The sequence below is a fragment of the Thalassophryne amazonica genome, chromosome 13, assembly GCF_902500255.1.
Source record: "Thalassophryne amazonica chromosome 13, fThaAma1.1, whole genome shotgun sequence".
Taxonomy (NCBI): Eukaryota; Metazoa; Chordata; class Actinopteri; order Batrachoidiformes; family Batrachoididae; genus Thalassophryne; species Thalassophryne amazonica.
The window spans coordinates 75,193,105-75,216,379 of record NC_047115.1 but is presented as its reverse complement, the minus strand read 5'-3'; the positions used below and the strand labels follow the sequence as shown (position 1 = coordinate 75,216,379).

Here is a 23,275-nt window from a genome sequence, read left to right as displayed (position 1 = left end):
CTTTGAGAGGGCAAGGGCTAAATGGGACAGTGAGTTGCCTAGGCGACCGATGCGAGCAGCTATGTCATAGTTTTTGGTGAGGAGGTCATCAGTGACCCTACACTGAGGACGTGGGCAGCGGGCATCCGGCCGAGCAGCATCAGCTGGAGCCACAACCAGGTTTGCAATAATGCTGTCAACGGCGGGCATCCGGTTCAGACCATACTGCGCCGAATCATACATAGAGCTAAGGGCTCTGCAGTCCTGTGATAGATGGGTCCGCCCAACATCGGTGGAGCTCCTCAATATATGGTTGTGAAACTGGAACGTTGTACTCAGGCTTCTGAGTGACTCTGAAAAAGGCACTTGAAGCAGTGGTTTCCGCAGGGGGATTGTCGCCCCCAAGCCTGGATAAAGCCAACTGAACAGCTTGCTTGACAAAGGATAGTCCAGGTCCGGTTTGCGGCATGGACTCTGCCTCAGAGGTATGAGAGCCCACTAATGAATGGCTTGGAGAAAGACCCCTCTCATCTTCATCCTCCACACAGTTTATATCACTTGTCATGTACAAGGAATCAGTTGCAGCAATAGACACGACATCTTCCTCCTGCTGAGTAACTACATTGGTCTGATCAGCCTCATTAGGGACAACAGGAACTGTCACTGCATCCCTAGGCTGTAGATTCAGAAGGACTTAATCTGAGCAAACTCAGAAGTCAACATTTCGACCTTTTCAGCCAAAGCATGGTCATGAGTAACCTTCTTAGCAGAAGGGGCTCCTGCATGTGGGCATTTACGGCGCTTTGGTTCCTTCCTGGGGCTGGAGGCCAAAGTCGCACTAGATATTCCACTTTCCAATGCCGCAAGTCTAGCAGATCTCTCTGCCAGTGGCATGCTGGCACAATTAAGGCAGGCATCGCCAGTCAGGGCTTCCCTCAGGTGTCCGATCCCAAGACACGAGGGGCAAAACATATGTCCATCATCTGGGCTCAAGGGAGCCAAACAGGTACTACAGCCATGCAACAAAGGCCCTGTCAACATTGTGGACCTCGTGCAGATGGCTAACGCAAGCCCTGATGGTTACATATGGAAAGACAAAGCGTGACTCACAGCCGCAGACTCGACACGAGGCACGGAGCGTGAAGCACTCACAGCCGCAGACTCGACACGAGGCACGGAGCGTGAAGCACTCACAGCCGCAGACTCGACACGAGGCACGGAGCGTGAAGCACTCCAGCCGCAGACTCGACACGAGGCACGGAGCATGAAGCACTCACAGTGTAAAAGCTAATACAAGGCCCGGAGTGTGAAACACTCACAGCCACAGTAATAACACGATGCACACAGCCGAAAAACTCACAGCCCAAGTGCTAAGTCACTTAGAGCAACGACGACAACACTAGCTGCTAGCGGAGCTGTTAAACTTAGCAAATGGCGGCAGTGCAGACGAAGTACTTCAAGGATGGAAAACACTCATGGCAAGCCCAACACAGTACACTATACTGGTTCTGATACACACACTACCACGTAGTTAATGGGGTTAGTGACACAGCTAAACAAATAGCCAGCTTTCATCGAAACAACACAGCTAATGTGCACAGAGGAAAATACCCAGCAGGGCAGCGGCAAAGGCGCGCACCCGGCATTTAGGAAAGTGTACTCACGACAGGCGTCAAAGAATAGAAAAAATGGTGAAGCCGTGTCTCGCAGCCTCTGGAGGACATGTGCAGTGCACGTAGCTCCAACCGAAGGTGGGTTGCGAGGCTACAAGCGAGAGTGGCAATCGCAGCTAAATGCATTCTCAACCTCTAAGAATGCGAGAATGTAGAAAAAGAAGCGAGCGCTGGGTGCGTCTGGTATATAAAGACAACCAGTGACGTCACCCAGGTCACATTCAATGGCGTGACTTTGTTGGTATATATTCTCGACCTATGTGCTGCGCACATGTAGCTATCCAGCTGCTAAAGCACCGCCCTCTGGCGGTCAGGAGGAATGAAATAGAACAGCAATTTTTGTACAGTGCAGAGGTGTTTCTTCAAATAAAAACACAGGAGGCAGAGCTTGAGGTGGTGAAGCTGAAGATGCTCCAATTTTATGTGAGTGTCGGGGATGGACAGGATTAGGAAATTAGCACATCGGAGGAACAGTGCAGGTAAGACAGTTTGGCGACAAAAGTCAGAGGAGAAACAGAGATGGTTTTGACATGTGCAGAGGAGGGACAAAGGGTGTATAGAGGGAAGGATGCTGAGAATGGAGCCAGCAGGCAGGAGGAGAATAGAGGAGGTTTACAGATGTGGTGAAGGAGGACATGCAGGTGGTTGGAGTGATGAACAAAGATGCAGAGGACAGATTGAGACAAGGACAGATGATCTGCTGTGGCGAACCCTAACAGGAACAGCCAGCAGAAGAAGCAGCAGCACAATATTTACCTCTTCTGCCCACTGCTAGTAAATTTCTCTCCAACATTCAAAAATATGTACGTCGTTCACAAGAAGACAGGAAGTGAGCTCGGACATTTGATGACCTCAGAGTTGTAAAGTTCTCCTGCTGCAGAAGAACTTTTCCCTTTGCCTCGGCCGGTCTCCGGCTACTGCTCCTGCAGCATGCCGCGCAGCGAGTGCTGCAGGAGTCACTGTCCCCCGGGAATTTTTTAAAATTTCTAGCTCTCTGAAACACTATTGCTTGCATTTTGAGGGCCAAATTTTATGACGTAGTATTAAAGTGTTGCATAATTAGACAATCAGGTAACAGCTCAAAAAACTACTCAAAAAATAACACTATCCGAAATCAATATCAGATAAGATCAAAATAATAGATTCTGAATCTTAAGAATCGGAATCGATTCTTGAAATACGAATCGATACCCACCCTAAATGCAGGATTCACCATTATTTTAAACATTAAAAATATAGTTGTGGTGTCATTTTTTTTGTTCCAAGGAACATATCGATTGTTTCCGGTGTTTGTTCCTTGAGCAGGTTGAGAGATTTGTTCTGCATGGCGTTCTGCCATATTTAGTTTCAGTTGCAGTCAGACTGTCAACTCCAGCAAGAAACAAACAAAAAAACAAACAAAAAAAACATCACTGTGTGACTGCTGTCACTGCAAGATTAGAAATGCATTACATTTGCCTGTGCACATTAATGCCCGTTCTTTCACCAGACTCCAGTCTCAGGGCCTTCATGCCCCCTGGAGCTCTTCACTGCTGCAGCCGATATGCTGAGAGTGTGCTGTGTCAGTGTCACCTCCATGACTATAAATAGACAGTAGAAGAAAGCTGGCAGGGCAGAATAAATCACACACAAGAAAGTGTCTGAAAATAGACTAAATGAGCAGGGCTAATTTTGTTTTTTTTTTTTTGCTGGTTTGAAATGGGAAGGTTAATACTTCTTTACAACGTGGACATAATACGGTTTGGCCCGCATTTAGATTACATAAAAACTAAGAACAGAATTTTCTCAAAACTCCATTAGAAGGTTAATGACAGGTGTGGAACAGATGTCTTTAAACTTAGACTCTTATGGTGTGGAGCCACGGAAATGTATGCGGGTCATGACATCAGTGGCGTGATTCTGGAAAATTTTCTCTGTGTTTGTTCCAAGCATGTTCACTTTACATGTACATCTCAGCATATACTTTCTAACTCTATAATCTCATTAGCAGCTGAAGTCATCTGGATCTTATTTTTTCCCCCTGCATATGGAATCTGATCTGTCATTACACTGTTTTGCATACGAGGAAGCAAAAGTAAAAAAAAAAGAAAGAAATTAAGACTGAGATCCTGACCTTTGACCTTCATTTCACTTTTTCCTTTATATAGCTCCAAATCACAACAAAGTTGCCTCAAGGTGCTTCACACAAGTAAGGTCTAACCTTACCAACCGCTAGAAAAAACACAAAGGTGACAGTGGTAAGGAAAAACTCCCTCTGAGGAAGAAACCTCAAGCAGACCAGACTCAAAGGGGTGACCCTCTGCTTGGGCCATGTTACAAACAATTGACAAAATGAGTATACAGCAAATTTTGGGAGTCAATGCCGGTGCACAAGATGGGAGGCCTGCAGAAGAAGACACCCACTCCCATCTCAGGATGGAGCCGCACCTCAAACAGAGAGAAAAACAGAATCAGGCATCAGAAAGACAGCAAATACAGTATAATTTGTCGGCATTAAGCAACAACAACAACAACAACCAGAAGAAATACTAAGGTGACTCATGCTATTATCGTATCATGCTAGCTTAGAGCTCGTGGCCCTAAGCTAGCATGATAGCATGTTTGAGTTATTGTGCTGAACTGTGTGGGATGGACTTCAGTATCTATGTCCGCACTTATTACGCAGGGCTCATATCCAGAGTTTTTCAAATTGTGGAAAAATGTTTTAAATTTGACACCAATGTCACGGCTGAATATAACTTTTACTGCGACTCGTTGCTGTTTAATGAAACCGTGAAGGGGGGGTGGTACTGACTTATTTATATTATATTTTGATTTTGCATAAATGCTAGATTATGTGACATGATTACAACATCTGGCCTGCCTGTTTAAAATGATGCCATGAAGATAATATTATATTCTACCAACACTAACATGCAGTTTGCCATGATGGAAAAGACATTTCTGCACTTCAATTTTTTTTGTTTGCCTGAAAAGTGACAGAAGAATTCATTGTCAAACTGCCCATGGAAGTCGTCACTGACATGAAGTGTTCACATGCATGTGAGTATATCGTATGAACTGAAGTTGTACTACTCACTTTGCAGAACTGTATTATGTATTCTTTTGTCAAAGTCTTCAGATGGGCCACCTCAATATTATCTGCAAAACAAGACAAATCAACAAGTAACATTTAGTCAGTGTTCACAACTGGAGAACAGCATTTCAGAAAGACAGCAGGTTGCACATGAGCTGGTGTGTTTAGTGACCGTTTGACTCATTTATGACAACTCAGTTAAGCTGTAATTACTGTTGACTGCCTTCAAAAACATGACATATTTCATGTTCCTCAACTTCCAAGCAGCTGACAGTTTCAGTTCATTCCACTGTTTGTCAGTTACGGCATGTCGTCAAGGAAATTAAAGAGAAAGCTGCTTACAAAAACCCACGTGAGAACTACTGAGGAAAACCAGCAAATTTCTACCATCCTTTACTGGAAGCCTTTAAAAATATTTAACATGATGACATTCTTTTAAATGACAGAAAAAATAATCTAACAACACACATGGGGTATTTATCCTAACCTCATCCGTTGTATTGGGCTATCAGCCCCAACAGAATTACTTATGTTTTTTTGAAAAAAATGGTTTAAGTCATGACGTCACAAAAAAGAAAAAAAAAAAATCAATTCACTATTTGCAGTCTATTCAATGTTCTTGTATTTACATTAAGTCCTGATGAACTGACACCAGTAAGTGATGGTACTAGACGCAAACAGACACACCTGGATAACAGCTCACTCACAAAATCATCTCCTCACTCCGCATGAACTATAGATCAGTGTTGGGAAATCTTTTGTGACAAAGCACCTGAAGAATCAAACTATTTAACATTTGTACATGTAATTGAGAAAAAAAAAAAAGATTTCTTAAAAAAAAAAAAAAAAACAAAAGTCTATTTATCTCTCCTTGAAGATGTCAAATCAGAATTATTTTCCTTCACACACATTTTTACAGTGTGTTACTACTATGTGATGTTACAATGAAGTCCACCAAGTGGAACTGCTCTCACAAAACTCATGGACAGATTCCTAGAACACCCCCTCCTCCCCACATAGATTTTTGCTTGAGAGGTTTATATCAGCCTCACAGTAACAACGCTGCAATCGCAAACTAACCTTTTTCATTTACCATATTATAAATAAGTAAAACAACTCCAGTAATCATCCTGTCTACCCTCACAAAGATACAGAAAAATAACAGAGCAGCTCGCCCGTGGACCGGCCTTGACTAACAACCTGTGCATTTGTCTCGATGTTGAGTGTGTTAGTTCTGCTCAGTCTCCTGCTTCTCCAACACAGACAGTCGTCAGTAATCAGCCACACTCTGGCAGCTGGTCAGCACGGCAGCGCTCAGAGATGTCGGCAGATTATCACTGAACAATAGCCATTATAATCCATCACGACACTCAGCAGGGCTGTAGGACAGACACGGGCGGTATGGCTGCGTCTCATGTCAGACTCTAATCCATCCCAATTTGTACAACTCCAAGCAACAGCGCCACTCACATCAGAGAGATTGCAAACACAATAAATGGGGAATAATTGATGAACAATTAAATGATGTTCTTGTAAAACCATGGGAACGTTCACTCAAATATTTTAGAGGTAATGAGTGGATTCAACATTTATTTATTTTGTCCAGTATTTAGTGAGTTTGAGAAGCTATTCCTTATCTTGAAAACCTGTTTTTTTTTTTAAATGTCTAAGATAAAGCACATTATAGTATATTTAAATAAATTAAAGCCTAGATTTTATTTCAAGTCTAACAGAATGGAAAGTTTGCAGTAATATGAAAGAGACCGTTGGTTGGCGTCACCTCTGTCAAAGTTATACTGCTGGGAGATGATCTCCCCCCAGTGCTTGGCACACTCGGCAGACAGCTTCTTGGGCTTGTCCAGGCGGCGGATGGCCAGTGCCTGGATGTGTTTCTGGAAGGCTTCCTCACTCATCTCCTCCACTGACTTCTCCATAGTCCAGAGAAAAGCCTCCACGCGGCTCTCTAGGTAGTGGGGAGCCTTCTCCGACTGGATGATGAAGCGGAGGCCTTGAACTCCATTAGCTCGCCGCGGTCCACTGAACACAATGTAGCCTTAAGAGGACAGAAGAGAATGTTAGAGATCAGTGGAAAGACAAAATGTCTTAGTTTCTGTGGCTAACTACTAAACAGCCCAAGTTTAGCTGTTCGGCTATTACATTACCTACTAAGAGGCTTTTTATCTTCAATATTTTATTACAATTCAGGATTTTATTTTACGTCTTGAAGTAGGAAAAGTAGGAAGTATGGTTCTCTACCACTGAGATATGTGCTCATTTTCACAATTTCAGCCTCCATTTCAAAAATATAACTGCAATTTATCCAAATGCCTCCATTGTTAACAGAGAGATGGGATCGTTTTCATACCCACACCCAATAGTATGTGAGAACAAAATAACGCAACAGTTTTTTTTTTGTTTTTTTTTTTAACTTGGACCAAACGTGGTGGACTGATGGAGGGTTAGCCAAGAACAAACTGATCTTATTTTCAGAAAAACTGGTTAGCATTCAAGGCCATAGGTGGTCAAAACTTTGGACTAATGCTTACATACAGGGGACATTTTGAGGAATTAGTTAAACACATACCCGCAGTTACTATGAAACACTAATATGACAGCATATATCACCTTTCTGTTACATGAAATCTGACACAAAGGTCAATCTTAAGGCCATGCTAGTTTAACCCCAACAGTTTGGATTCACTAACGTGGTGGAAGAGTTGTGCATATGTCAGCAATGAAGTGGTTCAATTTTGGACAGAGCTGACCAAATGTCAAGACTATACATTACCATAATAAAACCGTATCACTGAATCACAATTATAAGGCACAGTGTTGCATTCTGAATGCCTTGAAACCTTTTAAATATACATTTTGGCTTCTCATTGTTGGGACATTTATTCCATAATTTAAGAAGAGATGCAAACATCCCCTAAATAATGGTTACCATCCTTACATTTTCTTCCACTTATCTGAGGATATGTTGTGGCATGCTAAGTAAGATAGACCAGATGTCACTCGCCAAAGCTTTCCCAGTTAGATTTGTCTAAAAGTCAATCCATATAAGGCATCCAAAGAACATCCTATTCAGATATCCAAACCATCTCCATCTTGTTCCTTATGCTATTAAATTATTATATTCTTCAGTTCAACTGCTGATGTCTCACGGGACATACTCGTAAGTGTTGTTTTGGGACCACACATGACAATGGTTTGTAACAAGAATCATCAGAAGATGGCATATGCCCCCGATCCCCACAAATCAGTAACAAAGTTTTGGGGGATTAGCCAGGTCCACCCTTATGCTAAATATGAATGAAATTGGTCAACTGGTTCTTGAACTATCATGCTAACAAGGGTGGCAATAACAATATCTGGAATATCTCGCTGTGGCCTTGAAACTGACCCCAAGGTCACTGTAATTGACCGGTGTCAAAAAAACACCAAAGTACACCCTTATGCCAAGTATGAATAAAACTGGATGACTGGTTCTTGAGATATCGCTCCAACAACCAAACCGGGCAGACAGAGACACTCATTGATACCAAGGTGATAAAAATCAACAACCAACAAATTCAAACTCAAAGGTACACAATTGAAAATAATAAACAATATATGTCGACAACCTTAAGTAGGATTTTCATGCCTTTTTTTTGCTTCCTCCACTGATTCTAATGTGTGTGTACTGAAACCTCTCCTATTTGTGTGTTTGTGGTCACACCCAGTTGCTCTTTGGTTCGCAGAGTGTTGAAGCAGGGCTCAGAGATGATCTGACAGAACAGCTCCAGCAGCATGTTCTCGTGGGTGCTCTGCATGTCTGTCTGGTAGTAGATCTCAATGCCACAGTTATTGTGCACCTCATTCCTCTGCTGGTAAACATACCAGCCACCTGAGCAGAAACAAAAAAAACACTGGTTTATATGTGCTATCCTCAGTGGTCTGCGAAGAGGTTACACAGAACAGAGTGTGTGGTATTCTGAGTTAAACCTGGTATGTTCTTCCAGATTTTCACAACATAAAGCTCAGCTTTAAACAGACTGAAAGTATGACAAAGTATTAATTTACACCAATAGTTTCTCGTTACTTTATCAAACTGGACTGTGACGTCAAATGATTTTAGACAAGCTGATTCAGCCTGATATTCATTTCCTTTTTAATAGCTCACTGATCCGTTCGTAAAATTCCACTGATTTGCACAAATAAACTATAATTAGAATGTTGCCGGTTCACAATTCAACACTTTTAAAAGGAATATTCAGAAGTCTTCCTTGCATGAAATTGGACTGGTTAGAAACAGGCTTATATGCAGATATTCCTGAACGCTTTGTTTCAGGCACACATGAATATTATTTCAGTAAAACAGGGAAGTTCACATAGAGGTTACACAGGCAGAGAAATTCTGAACACAATGTGGGTTTGGTTTGTTTTTTGTTAATAGATCCAAATTCGACTCATTAAGCTTTTCAGTTCTGCTTCTATTTTCTTTTAAGAAGAACATGAAACAAGAGGGAAGTTGGCCCATTTTTCTCTCAAAGTCACTTACTGGGTGATGCAGGTTATGAACATGCTGACTGAGCGCTACGATTCTACACTGAGGGGCTTCAGCGTGCTTTAGGGCCACTTCACACATAACACGAAAGACGCAGAAACCTCAAGACAACCCGCAAACCAAAACCAAAATGGGGAACCACGAAACATTCCACCTGCTGTCGGGAGTAACACGTTTGGACAGGCTCATGCTCGCACGCACGAACACAGTGCGAGCACGTGGAAAGTCGCGCACACAGCAGCGGAGCAAAAAATTAATAAAACACCACAATTTATAATACTTAATTCCTGTTATAAAGAGCGGATTTAGCCTCCACCTAGACGTATACCAGGAAGTAATGAAATGATGTGGATTACTGTTCTCTCTTGAATGAATTACCTGATGAGCTCGTCTCACAAGGAGCCGGCCGGCTCCCGTGTCGTGAACATATCAGCAGTGATCCGCTGTAAACGTGATCTGTGTTTTAATTATTACAATGTGGGGAAACCCCGCAGTGACACACGCCTCACGGGGGGGTCCCGTGGGGTGAGTTCCTGCATGGCACGATAGTCAGGTCGCAGGGGGACACGCCCACCTCTGTCAACAAATCTCAGCTCACAGAACAAAACGGATTACTCTCTCTTACTTTGTTCTGTGATTTTAATGTCATGTATGTATTATTATGCGTTTGTCCTGCATCTGTCTGATGTCTGTTGTAATGTAACACCTTGCGTGCACGGTCACGTCCAGCTGTCAGTCTGCTGACATGCGCCGTATGTCCACAGCAAAGTGTTTGAGCAAGTCGTATGATCAGACAGGAATGAGTTCATGCCTTCACCCTTATTTGTTTGATTTAATTTCCACTCTTTTCGTCTGTTAAGTAAAGTACAGTTTATGTGGTGGAAGTGACATCAGCCGGCCGGGCGGCTTCACACTGTCGCGCACTCAGACGCTGGCTGGTCCCCATGAGGGCGTGAGCACCCGCACACATGTGCACATGCTTCCACACAGTGGTCAGCTGGTCCAGCACTGGACTCCGGGACCTTCAGCCACAGCTGACAATGTCTCTTAGATGTCTCTCCACGTTTGGTGGAGAGACGTCCAAGTCGTATAGGCAAGAATTAAGTCAAAAGAGAGAGAATGGAGCTGACAATTTCCATCTAGTGACAACAGGGCACTGCAGTCTCGTTCGAACCCTGCGTGACATTGCGGGATTTGACCACGTATGGGGACCTCCGGAGTAGCTGCGTTCTCTCGCCTGCAAAACCGCCTCAACATGTTTGTGCTCTGGGTCATAAACAAACTGTAACACTGTTCACTTTCCCACTGCATCATCACTTTTTCTTTGCATTTTCACTTTGTTGCATGTAATTTGCCCAACAACAGAGAAAATGCAGTTTTTTTTCCCCCGGAACTACAGCAATTACGTCATATTTTAAGCCCTTTAGTGCCTGCCCTCAAACAAGACTGCGGTGCCCAATAAGAAAATTGTCAAATATCAAACAAAGAAAATAAAGTGAATTTTATGAGCCCAGCGTTATGGAGCTGCACTCAACCACGAAGAAAGATGTCATTCATGGGATGCAAATTTCCGAAAGACCCTAAGATCCTTTAAGATTTTAAAATAAGCAACACATGAGGTATTAACACGAGGTATTAATGACAGCCCGTCAAAGGAAACTGTGACCGCCAAGATGTCTGCCAATTTAGCCTTCAGGTAATGAGGAAGGTCCAGAGAATGTTCTGAATGATGTACTTGCAACATGTTTAAAAAGGCATAGATCATCTGGGATATCACGGCTAACAGACATAGATCTGAGTCGAGGGGATTTGCATCAAAATTGCAGGCTGCCTAACATCTTTGCACAAATTTTAGACTCAATTTTGAACATTGCAATGTGTTTCTTGTATAAAAATGCGATCTAGCCAGCTTTACATCCTTTGCCTGTTCTGCACTCAGCCTGGGACCGATCCCGGAAAATCCCTCAGTGGGACAGAATGTCTCCAGGCAGCTCAGCACAGCTCTGTTGTTCCTTTTCTCGTCACTCCACTCTTTGTGGCACATTATGAATTTATCTTTGAGCTAAGGAGCAGGTGCATCCGTATGTCTCCACAGTGATGTTTGAGGGCTGCTGAATTCAATCATGGTATTACAAATACAATCACTGATAATAATGGCAAGAGTACTGGACAAGGACTCAACACGGTTACCATGGAGACTACCAAGAATTGCAGTGATGATTGCTCGTGCTTAAGTGGCGTGTGTTGGAGTACAAGACCTACCGTCTGGAACCTGCACCTCTCTGTAACGAATCAGCTGGCTTGGGAGGAGGGGCTTTGTGTGAGCATGCTCAATGAGTGTATCTTCAACCATCTGTATCATGCCAAGTGCAGACTGGGAAGAGGACATTGGAGAAAAACATTTTACTCCACAAAACTTTAAATGAACCGACTAAGTGTGTATATATGGAAAACCTTCTGAAACTCTCAAAAACATTTTCATATACAGAAAGACATCAAAATAGACGTTATAGAACCAATGTTTAACATGTCAATACAGGATGTCCCAGAAGTGATGACGTGGTCACTGTGACTGGACATCAGGAGGGAAGATCACACACTGACTGAGTGGGATATGAAGGGTTAAATCAGAATGTCATCATCAGGAGCATCAGACTATTTTGTGCCTTCCAGAAAATGTGATCCTACATACTGCACACCAGCTTTCAGAACAACTGTCAAAACTACTTGGATCCTGGTAGTTCCTTCAGAGTTCACACAGTTCTAGTAGCTGTCCTCCTTAATCTACTCGAGAACTGTTTCTGATACTGTTTCCATTTCCTAACAATTTACCTGAACTCTAAACATGGGCTGGAATTTTTCCTGTCTTTTTTTTTTTTTTTTTAAACACTCAAGAATCAAGACTCAAGAATGCCATAATGGCAGTTATTTTGTGATCATTTTTACGTAACTTTTATGTTTTTCTGGCATCTTCTCAAATTATATGCATGCTCACTTAATGACAATCAGCAGAAACACTACCTTTTAAAGTGATGATGCCACAGAAATGTTAACATATGTACAATCCAGGAGCAAGCAGACAGAGGTCAGTGTGAAGCTGCTGGAGTCAGACTGTAATACTACTTTCATACAGAACGATGCTGGACTGAGGAGGCTAATGGAGGAATGTTAAACATGAAATGGTCCCAATGATATCGAATGTGGAGTTTTGGTCCACATTATTCCATGACATGATGCACAAAGGAACAAGGTCTGTGCCCGGACTCCAACTACATCTTGATCACTGCCCAGGGTCTGTTCTGTACATTTGTTTTGGAAATTGCAATAATGCAACTATGATAAACTTATATATAGTGATGGTATATGCCAAACTGGCAGAACCATTTTTATATTATATTATATTATATTATATATATATATATATATATATATATATATATATATATATATATATATATATATATATATATATATGCGCAATTTGCTCTTGTGACTGGTGTGTTGCACCAAGACAAAAGTACAGAACCTTACCATATGACACTGACCACTCTGGCAAGGGAAGAGGTCCAGGACGCAGAGCCCCAGGACAAACAAGGAGAAGCAGGACAGTAGAAGGGCCCAGGGGCCAGGAAGGACACCCACCAGGGCCACTGAAGCAGCTCGACGAGTTGCCAGAAGAACAGCCCAGGTGGAACCTAGACGCACCACCTCCACCCCACCCCATGAAGGCACAGGAAACAACCCCACACACAAGGGGAAGCACACAGGCTGCCAACATAGACCCACAGGGGGGACGCCCCAACACCACACCGCATGGGCCACGACCCCCCGAAGGAGGAGCAAGCAGTGGGTGGGGTGTCACTGTAGCAATTTTTATAAAATTTCAAATCAATCAATGCAGATGTAAAAAATTAAAGAAGTTCAGATACAAACAATAGGAGAAACACAATCAACCAACCTCTTTGGTGATATTTCCATGTACAAGGGCTTCGATATGTAACCGTGACAGTAGCTGAGGTATGAAGGACTTGAGGCGCGGGAGAGTTACATCTAGAATATTAAACACAGACACAAGTAATCAAAGAACAATTTACACAAACCACTAATAGGAAAGAATCTCCAAAAATAAAAACAGCAATTTCACCATCCAGTATTCATGTCTCAGTAACAGTAAAAGTATCAGCTGGTCAGCCTGAACTCGAGCAACATCTGAACCCACCCTCAAGGATGAGCTACTGCAGGAACACATATGTGTCTAAATAACATTTGGTCATGGCAACACCAAAAATAAACCTTTATTTTTCCTGCTCACATTTTTGCTCAGGTTCACCACAGCAGATCCAGTATGGATGTGCATCTTAATTTGGCACACGTTTTATGATGAATGCCCTCCTTGATGCAACTCCAGATGTACATGGAGAATGGGGCACAGGTGGACTTGAACTGACTTGAATCTGTTTAGTAAACTAAGCCCTTCCTTCGTTTGCAACATTGTGCCTTGCAATCAAAATAAAGAATATCAAATCAAATCAATTTTATTTATATAGTGCCAAATCACAACAGTCGCCCCAAGGCGCTTTATATTGCTTTATACTATGAGCAAGCACTTGGCGAGAGTGGGAAGGGAAGGACGTCAGACGTCAGACATCAGAGGACAACCGAAGGTCAAAGACATTGATAAGCTAAGATGCTATTATATTTGCTGATCCTGACAGAAAGGCTACCAAATACTTTCAAAGAAATAATAACAAAATCAACCAAAAGGCAACTACTAGCGAGCGTCATATCAACAGCTGTGGATAAAATAAAGTCAACTACCAAAAAAACCCTGTCCAGGACACAAACTGCGGTTCCAAAGTTGCTCCACTCCCTGTGTTAGCCGCTTGTTTTCATAAGCCACATTAGCAGTGCTATCCTCCACAATAGCAATGCAACTTTCGGCTTCTTCCATTCGTGTCTGGAAGGTGCTCACTCTGTATTTCAGCTCTGCTGGGTTATTGTTAATACATCGGTCGCCACTTGATTTAAAGCAGTCCCAATTTTCATAATTTCGGAAAAGAGGTCTTCGATGTTGTTTTTCTGACTTTGGGCTAGCAGGGCTAGCTGCCATGATGGCAGTAGCTTCCAGACAAGTCTGCACACTTCGTTTTGGTTGATTCATCATAAGGTCTGGACCATTTTTATTGCTACTGCTACATCAATGACTAAGTGAAAACACACACTACTGGTAACAGCCACAAGATATTTGCGGAGAGTTATTATAGTTTAATTGTAAATACTTATTGACGGAGACCGAGAGCGTGTCTACAGTGCTGCGTGTCTAGAGTCCCCAAGGTCACATAATGATTATGGATAAAAATGGCAATTAATCTGCCATGCATTTTTCAGACGCACTCTGGCTAAGTTTACTTTTATCAACTTTATCAGACCTTGTATAAATTAAATAATTAGAAGAAATAATTTATAATGTGATATACCTTTTTTTTTTTTAAAGATAGCACTGACTGGAGTGAGATATGCCCTTTAAGTAAACTGAAGGGGTTCGAGATGCTATGAAATATATTCTCCTGCATTTTAGAGCTATACATTGAAGAAATTTCACAGAGACTTTCATCAGAAGTTACACATGTTGTGAGAATCCAGTAAATAATATACATCTGTAACCAACGGTAGGTTGATTATGTGCACAGCAGTAAACGTATCAGAGTTGTACTTGGCGCTCTCAGAAAGCATATGGACAGAGTTGATAGATGATATTTCCAGCCTTGTTGTCTGTGAATTTTTCTGCAATTTCATACTAAATTATAATCTTATTTCGCACATATTCAACAGGTTTGAAGAGAACAGGGAATTTCTGACATGCAACTACGTTTTTTTTCTTTTACAAATCTGAAGCGCATGAAAGACCAATCCGATGAGAAAACAGAAGAAATAAGCAGTGCACGCTCAGAAATGTCAAAATGGTGACCGGCCACCTTGCTGACTCGATTAGAGCATTTTGGCTTCAGAAATAGCAATCTATCAGCAGATAGGTGGACAAACCCCAATAGCCCCTATATTTGTGAGTCTCAGATGTCAGTGGATCTGCATCGATCTCAAAGACCACAAATTTTAATTTGAAATTTCACATACCTGATGGAACTGTGTAGTGCCATATAACAGTGTATAATACTGTATATTACACCATGGAAAATGAATACTGCAGTATTTTTGCCTCAATTACGAGGTCTCTTAGATAATAAACCGACCCTTTTATTATTTTTTTTAACTATATGGATTTGAATGACATGCGATTACATCAATCATGCTTGAACCCTCGTGCGCATGCGTGAGTTTTTTCACGCGTGTCGGTGACGTCATTTCCCTGTGGGCAGGCCTTGAGTGAGATGTGGTCCCGCCCTCTCGGCTGAATTCCTTTGTTTCACACGCTGCTCGAGACGGCGCGCGTTGCTTTATCAAACTTTTTTCTGGACCTGTGAGGAATATCTATTGTGGACACTATTCGAGAAATTAAGCTGGTTTTCTGTGAAAAGTTTAACGGCTGATGAGAGATTATGGGGTGTTTCTGTCGGTGTAAGGACTTCCCACGGAGCGGGACGTCCTGCAGCGCTTCCAGGCGCTGTCGTCGGCCTGTTTCGAGCTGAAATCATCCTAATTTAAGGCTTAATTCACCCAGGACATTGTGAGAGAATAGAGAAGATTCAGAAGAGGCCGGCATGAGGAATTTATGCGGACATTCCACTGTTTAAGGACATTTTTTTATTGAAAGACGTACGCGCAAATTCGCCGAGTCGTTTCCGTGACGACTCGGCAAATCTGTGTGCGCCGCGACAGGAAAAACACCTCCGTGTTGAAAACCATTTGTAGAATTCAGGCGGCTTTTAATGGCTTTCAACAAGTGAGTAACTGAGAAATTGTTTAACAGCTTGGGCATGTTCCAACTTGCCCGTTAAGATTTCCAACGGAGGTGTTTTTCCTGCCGCGACCCCCCGCGGTCGGGTCCAGCCCGACATGCGACTCTGCCCGCACGTTCTTTCATTACAAAATGACCGTTAACAATGGAATGTCCGAATAAACTCCTCATGCCGACTTCTTCTGAAAGTTCTCTGTTCTCTGACGACTTACTGCGTCAACAGAGCCTGAAATGTGGAAGTTTTCAACTTGAAACGGCGAGACGCTGCCGCCTCGAAGCGCAGATCGCCGTCAGGCGCCGTGGACCGTCCTTAAAGCGACACTACCAGACCAAAATCTCTCATCAGCCGTTAAAATTTTTACCGAAAACCAGCTGAATTTATTGAATGGTGTCCACTCAGTTGTGCCTTACAGTTTTAAAAAAAATTTTATCAAACAAACCAACAGTCTCTGAGCCATTCCTAAACAATGAAAAAAAAAAAATCGACGAGCGGGTGGACGACTCCTCACTCAAAGACTGCCCACAGGCGAATGACGTAACCGACAGGCGTGAAAAAACTCTCGCATGCCCACGAGGGTTCAAGCATGTCTGATGTAATCACACGTGATTCAAATCCATATGGTTTTTGAAAAAAATAATAAGGTCGGATACTTTTCTAATAGACCTCGTATACCTTCAATTTATCACACTAGCCATGCCTACCTATGGTTTAGAAAAAAAGACGGCCAACAAATACAAAGGCTGAGTTTCTGAGAATGAAAAGTAAAAAACAACACATAAAAAGACAGATTAAGAAAGTCTTACCATCCAGAGCGTCTCTGAGGTCATCTTTGGTCCAGGCAACCTCAGTCATTAGTAAACGGAGGTAGTACATAGCATGCTGGTGAGGCTGCTCAGCTCTGAAGTTATTTAACGACCTCATGTACTACACAGACAGAGGAGTGAACGTGAGTTCAAGACTTTATAAAACCAACTTTTTAAAAAAGGAAAGAGAACAGGGTGTCAAAACTTTGCCACAGTCTCAACTAAACAATGCAAGGATGCAAAGGTTACTCCTCTAGTGAGTGCTGAATGAATAAAAGGGGGGGGGGGGGGGGGGGAACTTCAGTGAAAACTGGGTATTTACCGCTTCTTTGATAATGTCAAACCTCTTCTCATCGATCTCAAAGGCAGCCATCTTCTCAATGATCTTCTTCAGCAGAATGTGTTGTTTGTCATTGTAACCTTTAACGGAGAGCTGGAGCACCCAGTGACAGAGGAGGGTGACACACAGGAACATGGGGTGAGTCTGACATTATCAGGATCAACAAAGTGGTTTACACTTCAGTTTCTTATGACATTTTTAAATCAGGTGTGACAACATAATCTCTGACTGACAAACTGATTGGCAATAAGAACTTATCTTTTGATTAAAAAGGGGCTCCACACTTGACATGACAAATTTAGCAACAGGTCCATTTTCATAACATGTTCAGATGAAGATGTCATGTTTGAAGAGACATATGCTCCTAACAGGAATCACTGCTGCCAAAAAGATGCTGGCCTTATGCTGGAAACCTCTGCATACAGTTACTAAGCCCCACTGAATTAACATATACATTGACATGATAAATATCATCAGTGGAAGAATGCATGGTGCTGGAGCTGCCACCATCCTAGGATGGGAAACGATGGCAGACAAGGTTAAGCAATTGTTGTATGTGGTCTTTAATGTCCTGCTAGAGTAATGCACAGATCCAGATGTGAGGGGTCAGATGGGGTGAGCGTTGCTGCTGGGTTCCTTTTTTTCCTTCTCTTTTTCTTTATTTACGATGATAATTTAATTGCGTTACCTGTTTGATGCACCTGTTTATTACTTAAACAATAAAAAGTTGTTCACAAAAAAACATGTTTAGATGAACACAAAACATGGAGCTAAATTTGGAAAGGACAGAGTATGTTGATCAAATAAGAGCTTTTTGGACAAAAAAAAAAAAATCTGGCTGAAGAACACACACACACACACACACACACACACACACACACACACACACACACACAATTCCAATGAAGGTGGGACGTTGTGTGAAATGTAAATAAAAATAAAAACAAAATATAATGATTTGCAAATCCTCTTCAACCTATATTCAATTGAATACACCACAATGACAAGAGATTTAATGTTCCAACTGATCGACTTTTTTGTTTTTGTGCAAATATTTGCTCATTTTGAAATGGATGCCTGCAACACATTTCAAAAAAGCTGGGACAGGGGCAACAAAAGACGGAAAGTTGATGAGTGTTCAAAGAACACCTGTTTGGAACATTTCACAGGTGAACAGGTTAATTGTAAACAAGTGAGTGTCATGATTGGGGGAGGATCATCACTTTGTGAACAACTGCGTGACAATAATTTTCCAGCAGTTTAAGCACAATGTTTGTCAATATTCAATTGCAAGGAATTTAGGGATTCCATCATCGACAGTCCATAATAAGGCCAAAAACCAACACTGAATGCCTGTGACCTTCGATCCCTCAGCTGGCACTGCATTAAAAACCGACATCATTGTGTAAAGGATCTTATCGCATGGGCACTTCAGAACACTTCAGAAAACCATTGTCAGTTAACACAGTTTGTCGCTACATTTACAAGTGCAAGTTAAAACTCTACCATGCAAAGCAAAAGCCACACAGCAACAACATCCACAAACGCCACTGCCTTCTCTGGGCCCGAGCTCATTTGAAATGAACAGACACAAAGTGGAAAAGTGTGCTGTGGTCTGATGAGTCCACATTTCAAATTGTTTTTGGAAATCATGGACGTTGTGTCCTCTGGACAAAATAGGAAAAAGACCATCCAGATTGTTACCAGCGTAAAGTTCAAAAGCCAGCATCTGTGATGGTATGGGGTTGTGCTAGTGCCCATGGCATGGGCAACTTACACATCTGTGATGGCACCATCAATGCTGAAAGGTACATCCAGGTTTTGGAGCAACACCTTTTTCAGGGACGTCCCTGCTTATTTCAGCAAGACAATGCCAAGCCACATTCTGCACACGTTACAACAGTGTGGCTTCATAACAAAAGACTGCGGGTACTAGACTGGCCTGCCTGCAGTCCAGACCTGTCGCCATTATGAAGCGCAAAATACGACAATGGAGACCCCGGACTGTTGAACAACTGAAGTCGTACATCAAGCAAGAATGGGAAAGAATTCCACCTACAAAGCTTCAACAATTAGTGTCCTCAGTTCTCAAAAGCTTATTGAGTGTTGTTAGAAGGAAAGGTGATGTACCACAGTGGTAAACATACCACTGTCCCAGCTTTTTTGAAACATGTTGAAGGCATCATTTCAAAATGAGCATATATTTGCACAAAAACAATAAAGTTGGAACATTAAATATATTGTATTTGTGGTGTATTCAACTGAATATAGGTTGAAGAGGATTTGCAAATCATTGTATTCTGTTTTTATTTACATTTTACACAACGTCCCAACTTCATTGAAACTGGGGTTGTACACACACACACACACACACACATATACATACATACATACATACATACATACATACACAACCCCTGGCAAAAATTATGGAATCACTGGCCTCGGAGGATGTTCATTCAGTTGTTTAATTTTGTAAGGAAAAAAAAAGCAGATCACAGACATGACACAAAACTAAAGTCATTTCAAATGGCAACTTTCTGGCTTTAAGAAACACTATAAAAAAAAAAATAAAAAAAAAATCAGGAAAAAAAATTGTGGCAGTCAGTAACGGTTACTTTTTAGACCAAGCAGAGGGGAAAAAAATATGGAATCACTCAATTCTGAGGAAAAAATTATGGAATCATGAAAAACATAAGAACGCTCCAACACAGCACTAGTATTTTGTTGCACCACCTCTGGCTTTTATAACAGCTTGCAGTCTCTGAGGCATGGACTTAATGAGTGACAAACAGTACTCTTCATCAATCTGGCTCCAACTTTCTCTGATTGCTGTTGCCAGATCAGCTTTGCAGGTTGGAGCCTGGTCATGGACCATTTTCTTCAACTTCCACCAAAGATTTTCAATTGGATTAAGATCCGGACTATGTGCAGGCCATGACATTGACCCTATGTGTCTTTTTGCAAGGAATGTTTTCACAGTTTTTGCTCTGTGGCAAGATGCATTATCATCTTGAAAAATGATATCATCCCCAAACATCCTTTCAATTGATGGGATAAGAAAAGTGTCGAAAATATCAACGGAATCTTACGCATTTATTGATGATGTATTTATTGATGACAGCCATCTCCCCAGTGCCTTTACCTGACATGCAGCCCCATATCATCAATGACTGTGGAAATTTACATGTTCTCTTCAGGCAGTCATCTTTATAAATCTCATTGGAACGGCACCAAACAAAAGTTCCAGCATCATCACCTTGCCCAATGCAGATTTGAGATTCATCACTGAATATGACTTTCATCCAGTCATCCACAGTACACGATTGCTTTTCCTTAGCCCATTGTAACCTTGTTTTTTTCTGTTTAGGTGTTAATGATGACTTTCGTTTAGCTTTTGTGTATGTAAATCCCATTTCCTTTAGGCGGTTTCTTACAGTTCGCTCACAGACGTTGACTCCAGTTTCCTCCCATTCGTTCCTCATTTGTTTTGTTGTGCATTTTCGATTTTTGAGACATATTGCTTTAAGTTTTCTGTCTTGACGCTTTGATGTCTTCCTTGGTCTACCAGTATGTTTGCCTTTAACAACCTTCCCATGTTGTTTGTATTTGGTCCAGAGTTTAGACACAGCTGACTGTGAACAACTAGCATCTTTTGCAACATTGCGTGATGATTTACCCTCTTTTAAGAGTTTGATAATCCTCTCCTTTGTTTCAATTGACATCTCTCGTGTTGGAGCCATGATTCATGTCAGTCCACTTGGTGCAACAGCTCTCCAAGGTGTGATCACTCCTTTTTAGATGCAGACTAATGAGCAGATCTGATTTGATGCAGGTGTTAGTTTTGGGGATGAAAATTTACAGGGTGATTCCATAATTTATTCCTCAGAATTGAATGAGTCCATATTTTTTCCCTCTGCTTGGTCTAAAAAAGTAACCATTACTGACTGCCACAATTTTTTTTCTTGATTTCTTATAGTGTTTCTTAAAGCCAGAAAGTTGCCATTTGAAATGACTTTAGTTTTGTGTCGTGTCTGTGATCTGCTTTTTTTCTACAAAATTAAACAACTGAATGAACATCCTCCGAGGCCGGTGATTCCATAATTTTTGCCAGGGATTGTATACAAGGTCTGTTAGAAAAGTATCCAACCTTATTATTTTTTTCAAAAACCTGATGGATTTGAATCACGTGTGCATGCATGAGCCAACCTTGAACCTTCGTGCGCATGCTTGAGTTTTTTCACGCCTGTCGATTGCGTCATTTGCTTGTAAGCAGCCTTTGTGTGAGGATGGGTGGAGTCTCTCGTCGTTTTTCCTTTGCAAGGAAATGGCGGAATGACTGGAGCAGCGCGACTGCATCAAATTTTGCCAGAAACTGGGCGACAGCCAGGTGGAAACCATGTGGATTATTCAGACAGCTTTCGGCGACGTTCCTCTGGGCATCACACAGATTAAGGAGCGGTACAACCGGTTTAAAGACGGCTGCACAATGGTGGAGAGCGAGCCGCGCTCCAGTCGACCATCAACATGCTGAAATGACCAGATCATTTTCAAAGTGAACGTTGTGGTGATGTCCACCTCTTCCGGAATTTTCGGATAGTCACACGATGGTCCCACATGGTCTGCACTCTTTACCTGTATTAACTGCACCTGTTTGAACTTGTTACCTGTATAAAAGAAACCTGTTCACACAATCAATCACACTCCAACCTGTCCACTATAGCAAGACCAAAGAGCTGTCTAAGGACACCAGGGACAAAACTGTAGACCTACACAAGGCTGAGATGGACTACAGGACAACAGGCAAGGTAGAAGACAACAACTGTTAAGATTATTTATTAGAAAGTGGAAGAAACACAAGATGACTGTCAATCTCCCTCGGTCTGGGATTCCATGCAAGACCTCACTTTGTGGGGTAAGGATGATTCTGAGAAAGCTCAGAACTACACAGTAGGACCTCGTGGTCAGTCAAGCAAGACCCCATGGTCAGTGAGAATTCCATGTCTAACTGGCGTGCATTATTACTGGCGTGCATGTATATGCACACGTAGTTCCGCGAGTTAAGTCACTGTTATAATCACTCCGTTCTGGTCATCACCATAGCAACGCACAAATCAGTTGGCGCAGATCAGCTGTGTTTTGACAGGTGAATGACAGAAATGTGATAAAACATGGATTTCCAAGTGAATTTTATTATTTTTGGACAAAATAAAACGTTTGAGGAATGGAAAGAGGAGGAGAGCAAACGAGAACAGCAGCAAAAGCAACGGCATAAAGATTTAACATCAGACGAACTGGACAAGATTGAAGACGGGAAAGAAGAAGAACGGTTCTATCCTTGCGGGCTCCGCATCAAAACAGCGAGCGTAGTTTCTGGACTTATTACCAGAGTTGACCGCAGCTCGACACAGCAGAGAGGGGGGCGGTGTCAGTGGCCCGCTGCGGCGCGAGCCCACAGGTGCGCATCAGAGACAAAAAATCTTGAGAGTGGTATAAAATAGTCCCAAATACTCACATTTTTATCAAGTTCTGTTCACTTAAATAAATATGTGTGTTAGCTCACTGTGTGGGACCATGGTGTACGCGAATTAAACAACTCGAAGCCGTGCAATATACGGTTTGAATGCACGACGCGGAGTCTAAAACACCAAGAAGCGAAGACTTCTGTTTCCTTCAAACACACACACACACACACGAGGGAGTAGTCAGGATTGAGGGAAAGATGAATGCAGTAATGTGCAGATACATCCTGGATGAAAACCTGCTCCAGAGTGCTGTTGATCTCAGACTGGGGTGACGGTTCATCTTTCAGCAGGACAATGACATAAGCACACAGGCAAGATATCAAAGGAGTGGCTTCAGGACAACTCCGTGAATGTTCTTGAGTGGCCCGGCCAGAGGCCAGACCTGAATCCGACTGAGGTCTCTGGAGAAATCTGAAAAT

At 42.2% G+C, this 23,275-nt stretch overlaps 1 protein-coding gene across 4 annotated transcripts in view; it reads right to left on the bottom strand.

Moving 5' to 3' along the window:
- Positions 1-23,275, bottom strand: part of ide (insulin-degrading enzyme) — a 120,959-nt gene that overhangs the window by 30,382 nt on the left and 67,302 nt on the right. For all 4 annotated transcript variants that reach the window (XM_034184177.1, XM_034184176.1, XM_034184180.1 and 1 more), the window contains exons 16-22: positions 17,314-17,424; positions 16,992-17,112; positions 13,233-13,324; positions 11,537-11,648; positions 8,447-8,614; positions 6,509-6,781; positions 4,732-4,793 (exon numbers count right to left, since the gene is read on the bottom strand). In XM_034184177.1, the coding sequence (XP_034040068.1) occupies positions 4,732-4,793; positions 6,509-6,781; positions 8,447-8,614; positions 11,537-11,648; positions 13,233-13,324; positions 16,992-17,112; positions 17,314-17,424 (939 nt within the window). The remainder of the gene's footprint in view (positions 1-4,731; positions 4,794-6,508; positions 6,782-8,446; positions 8,615-11,536; positions 11,649-13,232; positions 13,325-16,991; positions 17,113-17,313; positions 17,425-23,275) is intronic.